Source organism: Seriola dumerili, unplaced genomic scaffold, assembly GCF_002260705.1.
Source record: "Seriola dumerili isolate Sdu_G_001 unplaced genomic scaffold, Sdu_1.0 BDQW01000068.1, whole genome shotgun sequence".
Lineage (NCBI taxonomy): Eukaryota > Metazoa > Chordata > Actinopteri > Carangiformes > Carangidae > Seriola > Seriola dumerili.
This window is the reverse complement of record NW_019174323.1, coordinates 9062112-9074657: the sequence shown is the minus strand read 5'-3', so window position 1 is coordinate 9074657 and position 12546 is coordinate 9062112. Positions and strand designations below refer to the sequence as shown.

Below are 12546 nucleotides of genomic sequence, written 5' to 3'. Positions count from 1 at the left end.
TGATTCACAAAGCTGCTTCTGTAACACCGGTGAATAAAGGCGTGAAATTTAATTTAACCTCCAAGTATTACCTCTGGGACTGTGCAACTCATTACAAAGCACCATGTAATTTTGCTAACAGGCATTGGGCAGCCTGATACACTGCTGCCATCTAGTGTAACTTCATAGCTCGGCTGCAGACAGCTAGGCTGGGGGAAAAAGTACTTCAGATCTCTACTTATTCATGTAACAGTTAGGAAGTGAAATTATACATAAATAGGAAATTTATTTAGCCCATAATTAGAGATGAGAATCCTTCCTTATTACTACTGGAGTCGCCCTCACACTGATCACTCATCTTGCCCGACATATGAATCACAGAAAAACGTTTGCTAAAAGATAGAAATTTACCAGGGAACATTTTCCAGAAGTGAAATGTTTATTTCAAACTTCCAAAACTTCTACAGTTAAAAAATTACCAGCATGTATCTTTCCCCCATTATCATCACAATCTGTGGCGCTCTTTACCTACACTAATTTACACATCAACAGTTTAAAATGTATCAAAATCTAAAAATTCCCCGTTACATCTGAAAAAACAAGGCAACTGAACACTGTACCCTTCTTGCTTTACAATACTTTGTTTTGTTTTTGTTTTTTAAACAGACATCATACTTATTCTGACAACATACAGTATAAGTGGCATTCTGGTATGAACAACGATGACGTATGAACAGTGACTGATGTATTAAATGTGAAAAGCAAAATTTACTGACAGTAAAGACGTTCTGACGTCACAGGAAAAACAAAAATAATGTCAATCTTTCCAAAAATATACTGTTTAAAGCCATTTCCTTAATAAGTCTTAAGGAAGTTGGTATTCTGAGGTGGATTTGGATTACAGTGTGGCAACATTATACACTGACACTCGAACAGTAAAATATAACATTAAAATACAGCTTTAACAGGTCAATGATCATTCAAACAGCCACAATACTCTTATATCCAGTTTCAATGTGTGGCTTGATTTAAATAAATAGAAGTTTGATTTGTATGTAAAAGGCTTGTGTTAAAAATGTGACGACAGACTAAAATAAAGAGAGTTTCTAAATAAAGTTAAAGGTTGCCAGTGAGGGCCGAGTCCATGAGGTCATCATCTTCATTTCTCATATACATTGGACTGGGCCGGGATGGACGCTCTGAGCCCAGCATAGACAAAGATGAATCTGAAGCCGAGATGGGTGACCGAGACCAACTGTCTGCTTTAATTGGATGCGAGGACGGCCCCATGGACATTGATGACTTCTTTTTCTCTTTGTCCCTTTCCCTTTCTCGGTCTCTGTCCCTCTCCCGTTCCCTCTCCTTCTGCTTCTTCTTCTCTTTCTTGTGTTTCTTGTGCTTCTCCCCTGAGCTGAGGGGAATGGAGCTCATGTAGTCCTGGGGGGGAAGCGGGCGCATGGTCTGGTCGTCGTCTGAGCTGGGGCTGTTCTGGTGGGACTTCTCGGCCACAGAGCTGCTGCCTGACTCGCTCTCACTGTCGTGGTTGAGCGGTGTGTATCCTGGTGAGCGGCTGTGGCTTGGGGAGGAGCGGTCATGCTTGGGAGTTGAGCCGCTGAAAAGGGGGGATGCTTTGAGGCTAGAAATTTGGGGACGCATAGAGTCACCAGATCCCTCCCCTGCTTTCTGAAGGGTCACTTTGGCCTTGATGCTTGGTGAGCCACCATCTGGTTTGCTAATGATAATTTTGGCCAGACCAGTCGTGCTTACCCCTCCTGTTTTTGGGTCCATCAGCTTTTTATCACCACTGTTCCCTCCAGAAACAGACACTTTTGCTTTTGCCTCTTTATCAGATTTTTCCCGCTTATACTCCCCACTTTGGGAGGACGAGGCATGCTTGGAAGGACCCATGTTTGAAGGTCCACTACTGGGAACATTTCCAGGACCACCACCAGGGGCAGAGGAACCAGTTCCCCCCACTGGTGGCCCAGCCTCACACCCATCCTCCCCCACTCCGCCTCCGCCTACACTCTTCAGTTTGTCTATGACTGCCGTAAGAGAGGGCTTCTTGTTTCTACTGGGAGACTTCCCTTTGGCATTGGGGTTATTTGCATTGTTTTGACCAGCCCCTCCACTGCTTCCACCTCCACCCCCACTTCCTCCACCTCCTCCCCCTCCACCACTGCCTCCACTTCCACTGCCTCCCCCTCCTCCACCCCCTCCACTTCCACCTCCTCCACTACCATACTGAGACTGGGATCCTCCCGAGAAAGTCATTGAACCAGATGAAGAGGAGGAGCTGGAGGATGATGAGGACGATGTGGAACCAGAGGAGGAGCCCCCACCCATTGGCTTCTGGGAGCTCATGCCTCCACCAGAAGAAGACTTGGACCCTCCTGAACTGCCACCTCCTGAGCCCATTGGTGATTTAGCCTTGGAAGAAGGAGGGGTTCCTGGAACCTGGGACTGCTGCATTTTCATAGGGGAGGACAATTTGTCACCAGAGCTACTGGAGCGGGAGTGAGAAGGGGAGATGTTGGGTTTTATGTTTGGATTCATAAGAGACCCAGAAGGCTTCCCTCCTTGAGGTTTAATTTTATTACTACTTCCAATCCCACCTCCACTACCTCCAGGTCCAGACAGTCCATGTTTAGTGATGGGGGAGGATCCGGGTTTCCCAACACCCATTCCTTGGGAGGAGCCTTTAGACTGGGATGGCCCACCACCACCCCCTACTCCGGCACTTCCTGGCTTGGAGCTGTTGCCTTGTGTCATGGAGCCTTCTTTGGACTTAATCTTCCCTGAGGAAGATGAGTGAGAATGATGGCTTTTGCTGCTGCTGGTTCCCCCTGTTCCTCCTGTGCTGCTTGTGGCTGAGCTGCTGGAGGTGTATACACTATGGGATGAAGTCTTCCCCCCAGTTATGGTCCCTTTTGGGATCTGAATTGTGATTTTGGGAATCGGAGGTGTGGCACCACCCGGAGGCGTTTGTGAACGTCCTGAACTACCAGGGGACTTGGAGCCTCCTCCACTTATACTTCCCCCAGAGCCTGAGCCACCACTAGGAGGTGTGTATGGTCGTCCCCCTGAGCTGTGAGAGGGCGACTTTCCATCAGGGTCCAGCTTTTTGCGTTTGGGAGGCTTATCTTTAGACTTTCCCTCACTGGATGGGGTCCTGCTACGTTTGACCTGTTTGCCCTCTGTTGAACTGCTCCCCATTCCCATCCCAGAACTGCTCCCTCCGCTACCCCCATTCTCATCCTTTGGCCGCATGAGTCCCTGTTGCTGTTTAACTTTGGGTTCTGCACTTTTAAAGTCACCGCAAGCCGCTCCGAGGCCCATCATGAGGGGGCTCTGGGACCCTCCGCCATGTGCGTCTCCCAAATCGGGAGCCTGCCCCAGAAGTGGTTTACCACCACCACTGTTGCCTCCAAAAACTATTCCCATATCAAAAGGGTCCTTCAGTGAGGGCTCTGGGGTGCTCTGCCCATGTGGAGTGGGATTCTGAGGCGTTCCTGATGGAGTGTTTTGCTGGCTGCCTCCCCCAAAACCCTTGACCAGGTCCATGTCTGCATCGGCGCTTGGAGAGCTGTCATCGAAGTAATTCTGCGAGAAGGTATGGCCTGAGGTCAGGAGGTCCGGGTTGAAGTCGGCAGCGTCAGGGAAAAAGTTGGTGGAAGAGGAATCGCTGGTGGGAGTGGCAGCAGTTGCAGCTGCCTCAGCAATCAGATCAGCAGCGTCCGTGAAAGGATTCTCATTGCTGTTGGTATTGAAAATGTCTGCTGAGTCAAACACTGCGCTGCCCTGGCCTGAACTGGAGGAGTCACGAATGGGAGTACCTAGGGGGCCTCCATCCTCCCCACCACTGCCCATGGGATGCTGCCCATGGCTGCCACCACTGCCTTTGCCTGTCTGCTCAGGCAAATCTGACAAGATTTCTGTGATATCAGGTCCAATGCTATCAGAGCTAGAGAGGCGGACCATGCGAGGTGGTACGGTACCTGGTGGTTGCTGTTGCTGAGACTGGACATGAGACTGTGAATAAGGCATGCCGGGGCCGGAGGGTGGTGTTCCACATTGGCTAGGTGCTGGTGTGATACTATGGGGCGTGTCTAAGCCATCACCAGTCAGGTTTACATCAAAGATAGAATTTTGAGCATCCACATCCATAGAGAGGAGCTCACGGTGGAAATCATCTTCATGCGTGACTGGATGGTGCTGGTGGTGCTGCGGCATGGAAGATGCTTGTTGAGATTTCATGCCTAAACCACCACCTGGAGCAGTGCCAGGCAACACGCCACCCTTTTCTGACGTCCGTGGGCGCTTTTTCTTTCCTTTTGTGCTACCTCCAGGGCAGTTTCCACTCATGCCTTCTGTCCGTGGGGAGCCAGATGAAGAATTTTGCCTCTCTAATGGACTAGAACCATACAGTGTAGCGAAATCTTGGGTGGGGTTGTCTTTCAACAAATTCATCAACATAGGATGATTCTTGGTGTTGCTGGCAGGGGATGATGTTGGCGGTGGAGTTTGGTGGGGAGGTGGTGCATTCTGGGAGCTGGGACTGGAACCCACACTTCCAGTTATCTGTAATAGACTTGTGAGTATGGGATTCTGGGTGACTTTGTTGTAGTCATCAGTATGGCCCTGACCTTGCTGTTGTTGCTGATGCTGTTGCTGCAACTGTTGCTGCCCAGCCACCCCTCCTTGGGTTAGGCACTCTCCTCCTTGGCCCTGCCTCTCCGTTCGGGAAATTCCAAACAGAGAAGTAATCGGACCTGTAAAATTTGGTCCCCCGGGGGGTCCTCCTGTGGGTGTGTTGCCCCCTGTGAGCCCAGGCAGCCCCATTGGGTTAGTGCCATCACCTGCTGCCATGTTGTAGGTGGGACTACCAGAGGGTGGCAGATTATTCTTCACCATGATCTCCACCGTCTGTGCAATTAGTGAGAGGGCTGGAGTGTCTGCCTGGATGGTCTCTGCTTTCCTCCGAATGGCCCGCATGGTAACAGGGATGGACATGCATCTAGGGGAGGGAGGACACAATTTCCTACATTACTACTGGAAAACATATTGTCCAAATGTATGCATTCAGAGGGAAATAACAATCTCACCTCTGGACCACTTTGGTGATGAATTCATCAGTGCAGATCAGAGCATCTGACAGTCCTTTATATAGTTTGCAGGATACCTGTCTGGAGTCAATCACCTCCATCACCACTAGGGGTCAAGTGGAAAAAAGGGGGCTGATTAGCCACAGACTGTCACTGAAACTTGACTGTGACATCACTAGGACTCGCATTAGTATCTATATATCATGGATTACTGAGATGTAGCAAACGTGAGCGCTCACCACAGACTAGCGATTCATTGACTGGATGCTGGAAAGAGACGCTGAAACTCGAGTCGGTGAGAGGGCATACTTCAAACTGCAGCAGGCCTGCACTGTCTGGGGGGGGGGGGCAACAGCAGAAATGCTAAACTTGCCACCAAAAAAAAAAAAAAAAAAAAAAATACAATAGCCAACAAATCAGAAGCCAGATGCTCACCTTCTTTGATGGAAGTTCGTTTAACACAGCTGCCAATCAAAGTGTTATAGGCTGCCTGGTGCCGGATGATATCCAACAGGACTGGCACTTGTCCTGGGTGGCGAAAGGGGATCTTAGACACCAGCGCTCCTTGGAGGGAACGACCGTCTTGCACCGGGGCATCACCATTCAGAAAATAACAGTGCTGCTGATCTGGCAACACCTGTGAGAGAATGAAGACAATAAATAAAGACTTTTTTTTTTGTGTGTGTGCATGCATATGCTTTTTTTTTTTTTTTTACTTAATCAGAAAAGCAGCATTAAAACACCATTACATAACAAGACAGCAGAGAGAAGTAGAGTAGTGGTGTCACTCATAAACAGAAAGCAGAACAAAGGGCAGTATGCAGAGAATTGCTGTGATAGTAATCCTGATGAAGACGCTCTCACAATAATTGACAGGTTATAAATGTAATAATGAAATAATTATACTGAATTTAACGTAACTAACAATAAGCCCAAAACAGAGCAGGTTAAAGTTCCAATGAGTGACCAAAATTACGAGAAAAGCAATGAAAAGAAAAAGAGAAAAGGTTGGCCTTTTACGGCCTGTATAACATTGCTCTAACCACTGAACAATCACATAACCATAAAGTGCTTGTGTGTGTCTGCTCACAGAATAGAAGTGCATATTATGTGAAGGCGGCGGTGTGGAGCTGCCCTCCTCCAAGAGCTGGAGCTGGCTCTGGACAATTAACTGGTAAAGAGGTGAGAGGCTGGGTGAGGTCTCAAACACTGGGATCGCTGGGGGGGAAAAAAAGAGGTTTAAGTTTAAATCATCACAAAAAAAAAAAAAAAAAAAAGTCAGTCAGTCATCTAAGGACATATTTATGAATTAAGAATACAGTGTTCCTGTGATGCACTCACAAGTAGCATTTCCCATCCTCTGAATAAAGGACAGTGAAAAAGGCATGGGGCGGTTCATCTTGAGGAAAAAACAAGCTGGCAGGTCCACGCAGTTGGAGTTAGTCACAGTGGAAAAGGACGGTGTCCTGAAATGCACCGAAAGTAAAATCATCAGTTGTCTCCCTTTTTTCTCAACTAGCTCTGCGATAGGACCGCTAACATAACCTGCACATGATTGATAGGTTCTCTGACAGGTGTGCTACACTTTCTTACCCCTTGTTGTCCACTGGGTGGGATCCAGTGATGAGTGGAGCGATTGGGAGCTTGTAAATGGCGGAGGTTCCCTCGATTGTCACGGAGACACTGACACCCAGAGAGCGCGGAACTGCAAAAAAAAAAAAAAAAGTGCCAGAGGTCACACAAGGATAACTGCAATCCCTCAGCAAATCACATGGCTAGTGGCTGGTGGATATTCCTTTGCTCCTGTGGACGCTTGTCGTCCATGTCATCCACGCACTTACCATTGTTGTCTGTTAAGTTGAGCTGTGTGCCTGTTCCCTCTTCAAATATGTCATAAGGGGACACATAACACTGAAGAGTAACAAGATGGCCACCACTCCTGGCTGTCAGCAAACCCACACTGCCATGAAGAATAGTCTCCACTGTATTTGCATTGGTTGCTAACCTAGAAAAGACACATCAATTACAAATCATTCGAGAAATGCTCAAAGTTGGCTTTTTACTCCAAATTTTTAATTGATACTACGAGTTAAGTAAATTTATATTTTACGTAGTGTACTGATTTATTACATAGGATACATTCTTTTAATATTAAATCCTCAAAAATGAACAGTTCCACCCTTGCTACCTCTCCTAAGTTTACCTTTAATACTCTGATTAGGTCTCTCTTCCTTACATAACTGTGAATGATCACAGTGCTCCTTCAACAATCAAATGATATTAAAAAATGTACATTTACTGTTAGCTTCATTAGCCCATAGCATGACATCATATCCCACACGATACTAAGGCTGATGTGCAAGGTAACAAAAAGAGATTTTGTGAACTTACCTAAACATGTGCATCATCTTGGTGAGATCAAGCTCCAAAGACTGCAGCGCTATATACATCTTGGTTTTCAGCTTACTGGAACAGAAGCAAAGAAGGGTAATTAGCTATAACGGATACAAAAACAATAACAAGCATAAAGATACGTGGCATCTGTGTCTTATAAAAGAACTCGTCTTTGATTGGGTCTTCTGGGGATTCACATTTTCACACAAAGGTGAAGGAGAGAGATGTTCAATTTTCCTTTCATGGAATCGATGGGTTCACCATCAAGTCAATCTATCATTTGTGTAAAAAAAAACAAAAGTCCACTTACTTGTCCCCAGGGAGCTTGTATAGGCCGACCAGTCCCTTCAGATGTTTGGAGAACTCTTCAAAGTTCTTTTCCCTGATGAGAAGCAGGAGAAGAGGTGGTTGAGACAAGTATTTCTCACAGACGCCAGCATTAGTCCACAAAATACAACTAAGAAATTCAACACTGAAGTCTGTGTATCAGATGGGAGTGTACAGTAAAGTGTGCGGTTTCTACTCACCTTAGATGCTGAATCAGCTCGGGACAACTCTGTAGCCAACAAAATAAAGAAAATAAGGATTTAATACACTCATTGACAACGCCTTTACTAAAGGTGGATGAATGAAAATAAATTGAAGGGCGGAAAGGTAGTCAACTTCTCTTCAAGGACAAAGACTAAGAGAAATTCTTGTGGTAATGTGGTAAGCTAGTATAAAATTCATGGTAAGCAATGACCAAGCTTTGACTCATGAGCCTTATGGAGAAATATGGAAGTTAGAGTAGACTGACCGTGGGGTTTTCTCCCTGATGAGCCACCTTGACATCCACTAGCTGGCCAGTGGTGTCCAGCTGCACTTCCACATAGAACATGTCCGATGTGATGTAGCACTCTGTCCCTGATGGGCTGAGGTGAGAGCCCAGCCTGCGCAGGTGAGACAAACAGAAGAAGATGACTGAGACAGAGAGAAAACACATTCAATTTCGGGAATACCCACTCATCTGTTCCAATTTAGTCCATTTAAAAATGGTTTTAGTGTATTGGACAAGCAAGTAATTACGACAATGCATAATTGCAAGGAATACAGTTCAGATGATAAGAACCTGCAATGTTTTAAGGTTAACCCAATCAGCAGTTAATTCTCTGCTGAATTTAGAAAAAAATAATTATCAACTGAACACCTTTCATCCCCCTCAATTTCCTGTACTGAGGGTGGCCCTCTCTATCAGTCATAGACCAGGTTAGAGTACGAGAGAACAAGTAAAAGAGAAAGAACTCACATGTTTTGTCGAGCGATGGATTCTAGACGATCTGTCATGGAGGGCAGAGATGACACTGAAAGAGGAGGCAGAGATGAGTGGGAAATTTTAAAATCACGTAATGTAACCATGTCATAAAATTGTTGCCTAGTGTTCCTTCTGTCCACAGACGAGTTTGCCCTAAAACAGCCTGGCAGTACCACTGGAATTTTCCTGGAATGTTTAACAGTTCATTTAAGTCTAAACAGTTACAGTTATGATCCCCTGTCTAATGAAAGAAAGTAACATGTTTTAATGGAAAATGCTGCCCTTGAGTCTCACCTTTCAGCGCTCTCTGCAGGGTCTCCAGACAGGTGAGCAGGAGCTGGTGACCTGCGGCATTCATCGCACCGCGTTTCTCCTGGGACACATCATGAGGAAAAACAGAGGAATAAGGGAGAAGTTGAGAGAAAAAAAAAAGTCTTTTATCAGCAAGATTTGATATTCACGTTTGTTCCACCACTGGCTTAGTCAGCACAATAGGTCAGACATTTAAATGTCATTACTATAATTTCACCGGCCTAGGAGATAAGTTATTAAAGTAAAAACTTGTTTGTGCAATGCAGTGATTAATTGCTTTAATGTATTTTAAATTGGTTAGTGAGTCTCTCTTGTGGGTACTAATGTGATCTGATGAGGGATTGTCTGGCTGTCTAGCTGGCACTGCTGGGTCTTTATGGATATTATATCTGTGTTTGTGGCAAAGGACTTTAAAAATCACAAATTCAAATGTTAATACTCAACTAAAAAGACAAATAACTGATTATTTATTTTCAATGCAGGGAAAGAGTTCCACCCATAATGACAAAAAATTTTTTTTTAAGTGCTCATTTGAGAATTCAAACAGATTATTTTTTATTTTCTCTCACTGAATCATGTCTCTGTCTCACCATGGCCTGACGCACAACTTTGCAGGTCTCCTGCCATGGCCGTGAAGCGTTGTGTTTGGCATGAAGCCTCTCGAGCAGAGCGGTCATGCGACTCTGCTTTTCCGCTTCTGAAAAAGATGTAACACACATTAATGTATTTTTAACATATTTAATTTCCTTGTTTGAGATGCTGTAAGCCTCACTACACCTCTACACTGATTCCATCTCTTCTCATGCAACTCCAACAACACATAGTGAAAACGATTCGTCTTTGTACTTGACATTCACCATTTTAAAACATCTCTCATATCTCTACAGAATATCTACTAAGGCTATAACAACATGATCATAACTATGTGTCAGGACTTCCCAAAATGTCACTGAAACAAAAATAAACAAGTATACAGCAAATAGCCAACAACCTCAGAACACATGTACATTATATGTATACAAGAACATGTGGAAAATTTTCCAAAGTGATGAAAATTAAGGGTAGATATGATGAACAATAAGTCACGCAAGTTTACTGCTTTTTTAATGTGAGGCCAAATCAAGTGAACAGCTTTTCTTTAATTAGCCCACAAGTAGTACGTTTTACATTAATGTCTTTTTTATAAAATTAGTTAAGTAAATTATTAATGGTAGGGTGTCAATAAGACTATTAGTAAGTCCCTTACTTCCTAGTAGTTTCTTGGAAAGAACCCTACAGTTTGGTGCCAATTAAGTAAAAAACTAGAGCAAGTTATTTCAAATAGTTGTGTTAAGTGTTTCGTTGAAATTGCTCCATTTAAACCCAAGTTAATATTTATTAATGTAAACTTTATACTTAATTTATAGTGTTTATTTTGAATACATTCACATTTGCACGTTTACCTCACTTACTACCTTCTGAATAAAAGTATCTTGGTTGTTCTTCCTTAGAATTTCAAAAGACTGGAAGTGTACTAACTGATCACTCTATTTTATCTGTCATTAGTATCAAATTATATGGTTCTTCCGTAAACTTGGTAAATAAATTTGCATTGTAAAATAAGATGTTAATTAATCAAGTCACATGACATCCCTCAAAAAACAGGAGAATTAGCAACCCGTGTCTGGCCAAAAAGAAGCTAATGTTTTGTTATTATAAACTGTCAGAAGAGTTAGCTACTGCGATGCTACAGTTTCCTAGTTAATATCGGGTAGATAAGCGGGTTGCACCTTTCGTTCAACACAACAAGTCAAAATAAGGCAAACCTATGTGATGCCAATTATTACTTTCAGAGACATTTTGTGAAATACCTAACATTAGTGCTGGCGTTCCTACAAAGTTGATGTTAGCGAGTTGCTAACGTTAGCTATTAGCCCACTACAGAGAGCTAGCTACTACTCTACCAAAAACAACACTGCTCAGAGCCACCAACATGTATTCACGGGCGATCGTTCTTGAGTTTTTAATTTGCCCACATACATGTGAACTCACCCACTTAAAGACGTGTTAAGTCAAAGACACGTCAAAGACGTATTAAGTGAGCAATCGTTAGTGTTACACAGCCGGCTAAGTTAGCTGTTAGCCATCGTCAGCAAGCTAGATCATTATAATAACAAAAATCAGTAGTAAAACACGGGTCATATTCTTACCTGTTACCTCTTCGGTTTTGGCCCGATCCCCATGAGTCTGATTCCCTCCTTGCTGAACCGAGATAGAAAGTTCTCTTGCAGGGCTGCTGCTTTGCATTGAAACACCAGGCCCCGCCGCCATTGTTACCCACTTCGGCTCACCCACTTCGGTTTCCCCGCTTCGGTTCCCCGCTTCACCATCCGGGGATCCGTACAGTCTGAGCAGGGGAAAGACAAACCCACTTTCGTTGTGGGGATTTCTTTCCATTTCACACTTCAGTATGTTTTACAGACAGATGACTTTCGTCTTTAGCTTCAGAATAATTTATTTCTTAGACTTATTTACTTATGTAACTAATTTAGACTTAAAAAATAAAACAAAATTAAAAAAACATAATCTTTGATCTGTAATTTGGCACATCCTCACAATTATTTCTGAATATTTAGCAGCATAATTTAGGGGGAAACATAGCTTTTGTCTCTATTCAAACAAAACCAATACCCAAATCTCTTGACTGGACTTCCTAAATTAAAGTCAATGGTCTGTTTATGACTCCAGATGGCGTGCGATCACCGCAAGTAAATGATTCATGATTTGCCAAGAGCAACTAACCACGAATATCCAAAGGAAGGTTGAAATAATCATGTTAATTGTCTTCAAAAACAGAACAATGCAGCACCTTAATGTGGTGATCGTTTTTCCCTACAAATTCTACTTTTTTATGCCCTCTTCTATGAAACAATCACATGAAGCAATAGGTAATTAAGCAGTAGATAAAGATATTTTAAACAGCAAAAGCAGAAACTGCAGAAAATGCCACACACACACACACACACACACACACACACACCCACACACACACACACACACACCCACACACACACACACACACACCCACACACACACACACACACACCCACACACACACACACACACACACACACACACCTGAGCCTATTGTACAGCTGAGCCTGTGGCAATGAGTGCTCTCTGGGGAGGATTTTCCCACCAACCATTATGACCTGCAGAAGAGAGGGAGCAGGAGTGTGTGCATGAATACATGTGCATTTGTGCATATGCAAAAATATATTTGTGAACATGGGTTTAAAAACCACACACACACCCTCAAGCACACACACCCACACAGACACACACACACACACACACACACACACACACACACACACACACACACACACACACAAGAGATAGCTATAGACAGCGGTGGAGATGGAGAGGGACCAGATTGGCATCGTCTGAGACAGTAGGCAGACCCACAGATAGACATGAGAAAAG

At 44.1% G+C, this 12546-nt stretch overlaps 1 protein-coding gene across 1 annotated transcript; it reads right to left on the bottom strand.

The window, feature by feature from the left end:
• Positions 1-241: 241 nt before the first annotated feature.
• Positions 242-11391, bottom strand: med1 (mediator complex subunit 1). The gene is made up of 16 exons (XM_022743366.1): positions 11271-11391; positions 9672-9778; positions 9064-9142; positions 8764-8818; positions 8275-8407; positions 8006-8034; positions 7789-7860; positions 7476-7550; positions 6926-7089; positions 6678-6789; positions 6426-6550; positions 6175-6302; positions 5520-5721; positions 5324-5419; positions 5085-5190; positions 242-4996 (listed from the first exon to the last, which is right to left on the bottom strand). The coding sequence occupies exons 1-16, from the start codon at positions 11389-11391 to the stop codon at positions 1096-1098; spliced, it is 5505 nt and encodes a 1834-aa protein (XP_022599087.1). The 3' UTR covers positions 242-1095.
• Positions 11392-12546: the final 1155 nt, after the last annotated feature.

Bases quoted from the DNA above. Each gene is read 5' to 3' on its own strand.
- med1 (XM_022743366.1), bottom strand. From the start codon at position 11,391: ATGGCGGCGGGGCCTGGTGTTTCAATGCAAAGCAGCAGCCCTGCAAGA. The intron at 9,143-9,671 runs GTGAGACAGAGA...GATGTGTCCCAG, and splicing joins AAGTTGTGCGTCAGGCCATG to GAGAAACGCGGTGCGATGAA. The intron at 5,420-5,519 runs GTGAGCATCTGG...CCCCCCCCCCAG, and splicing joins ACGAACTTCCATCAAAGAAG to ACAGTGCAGGCCTGCTGCAG.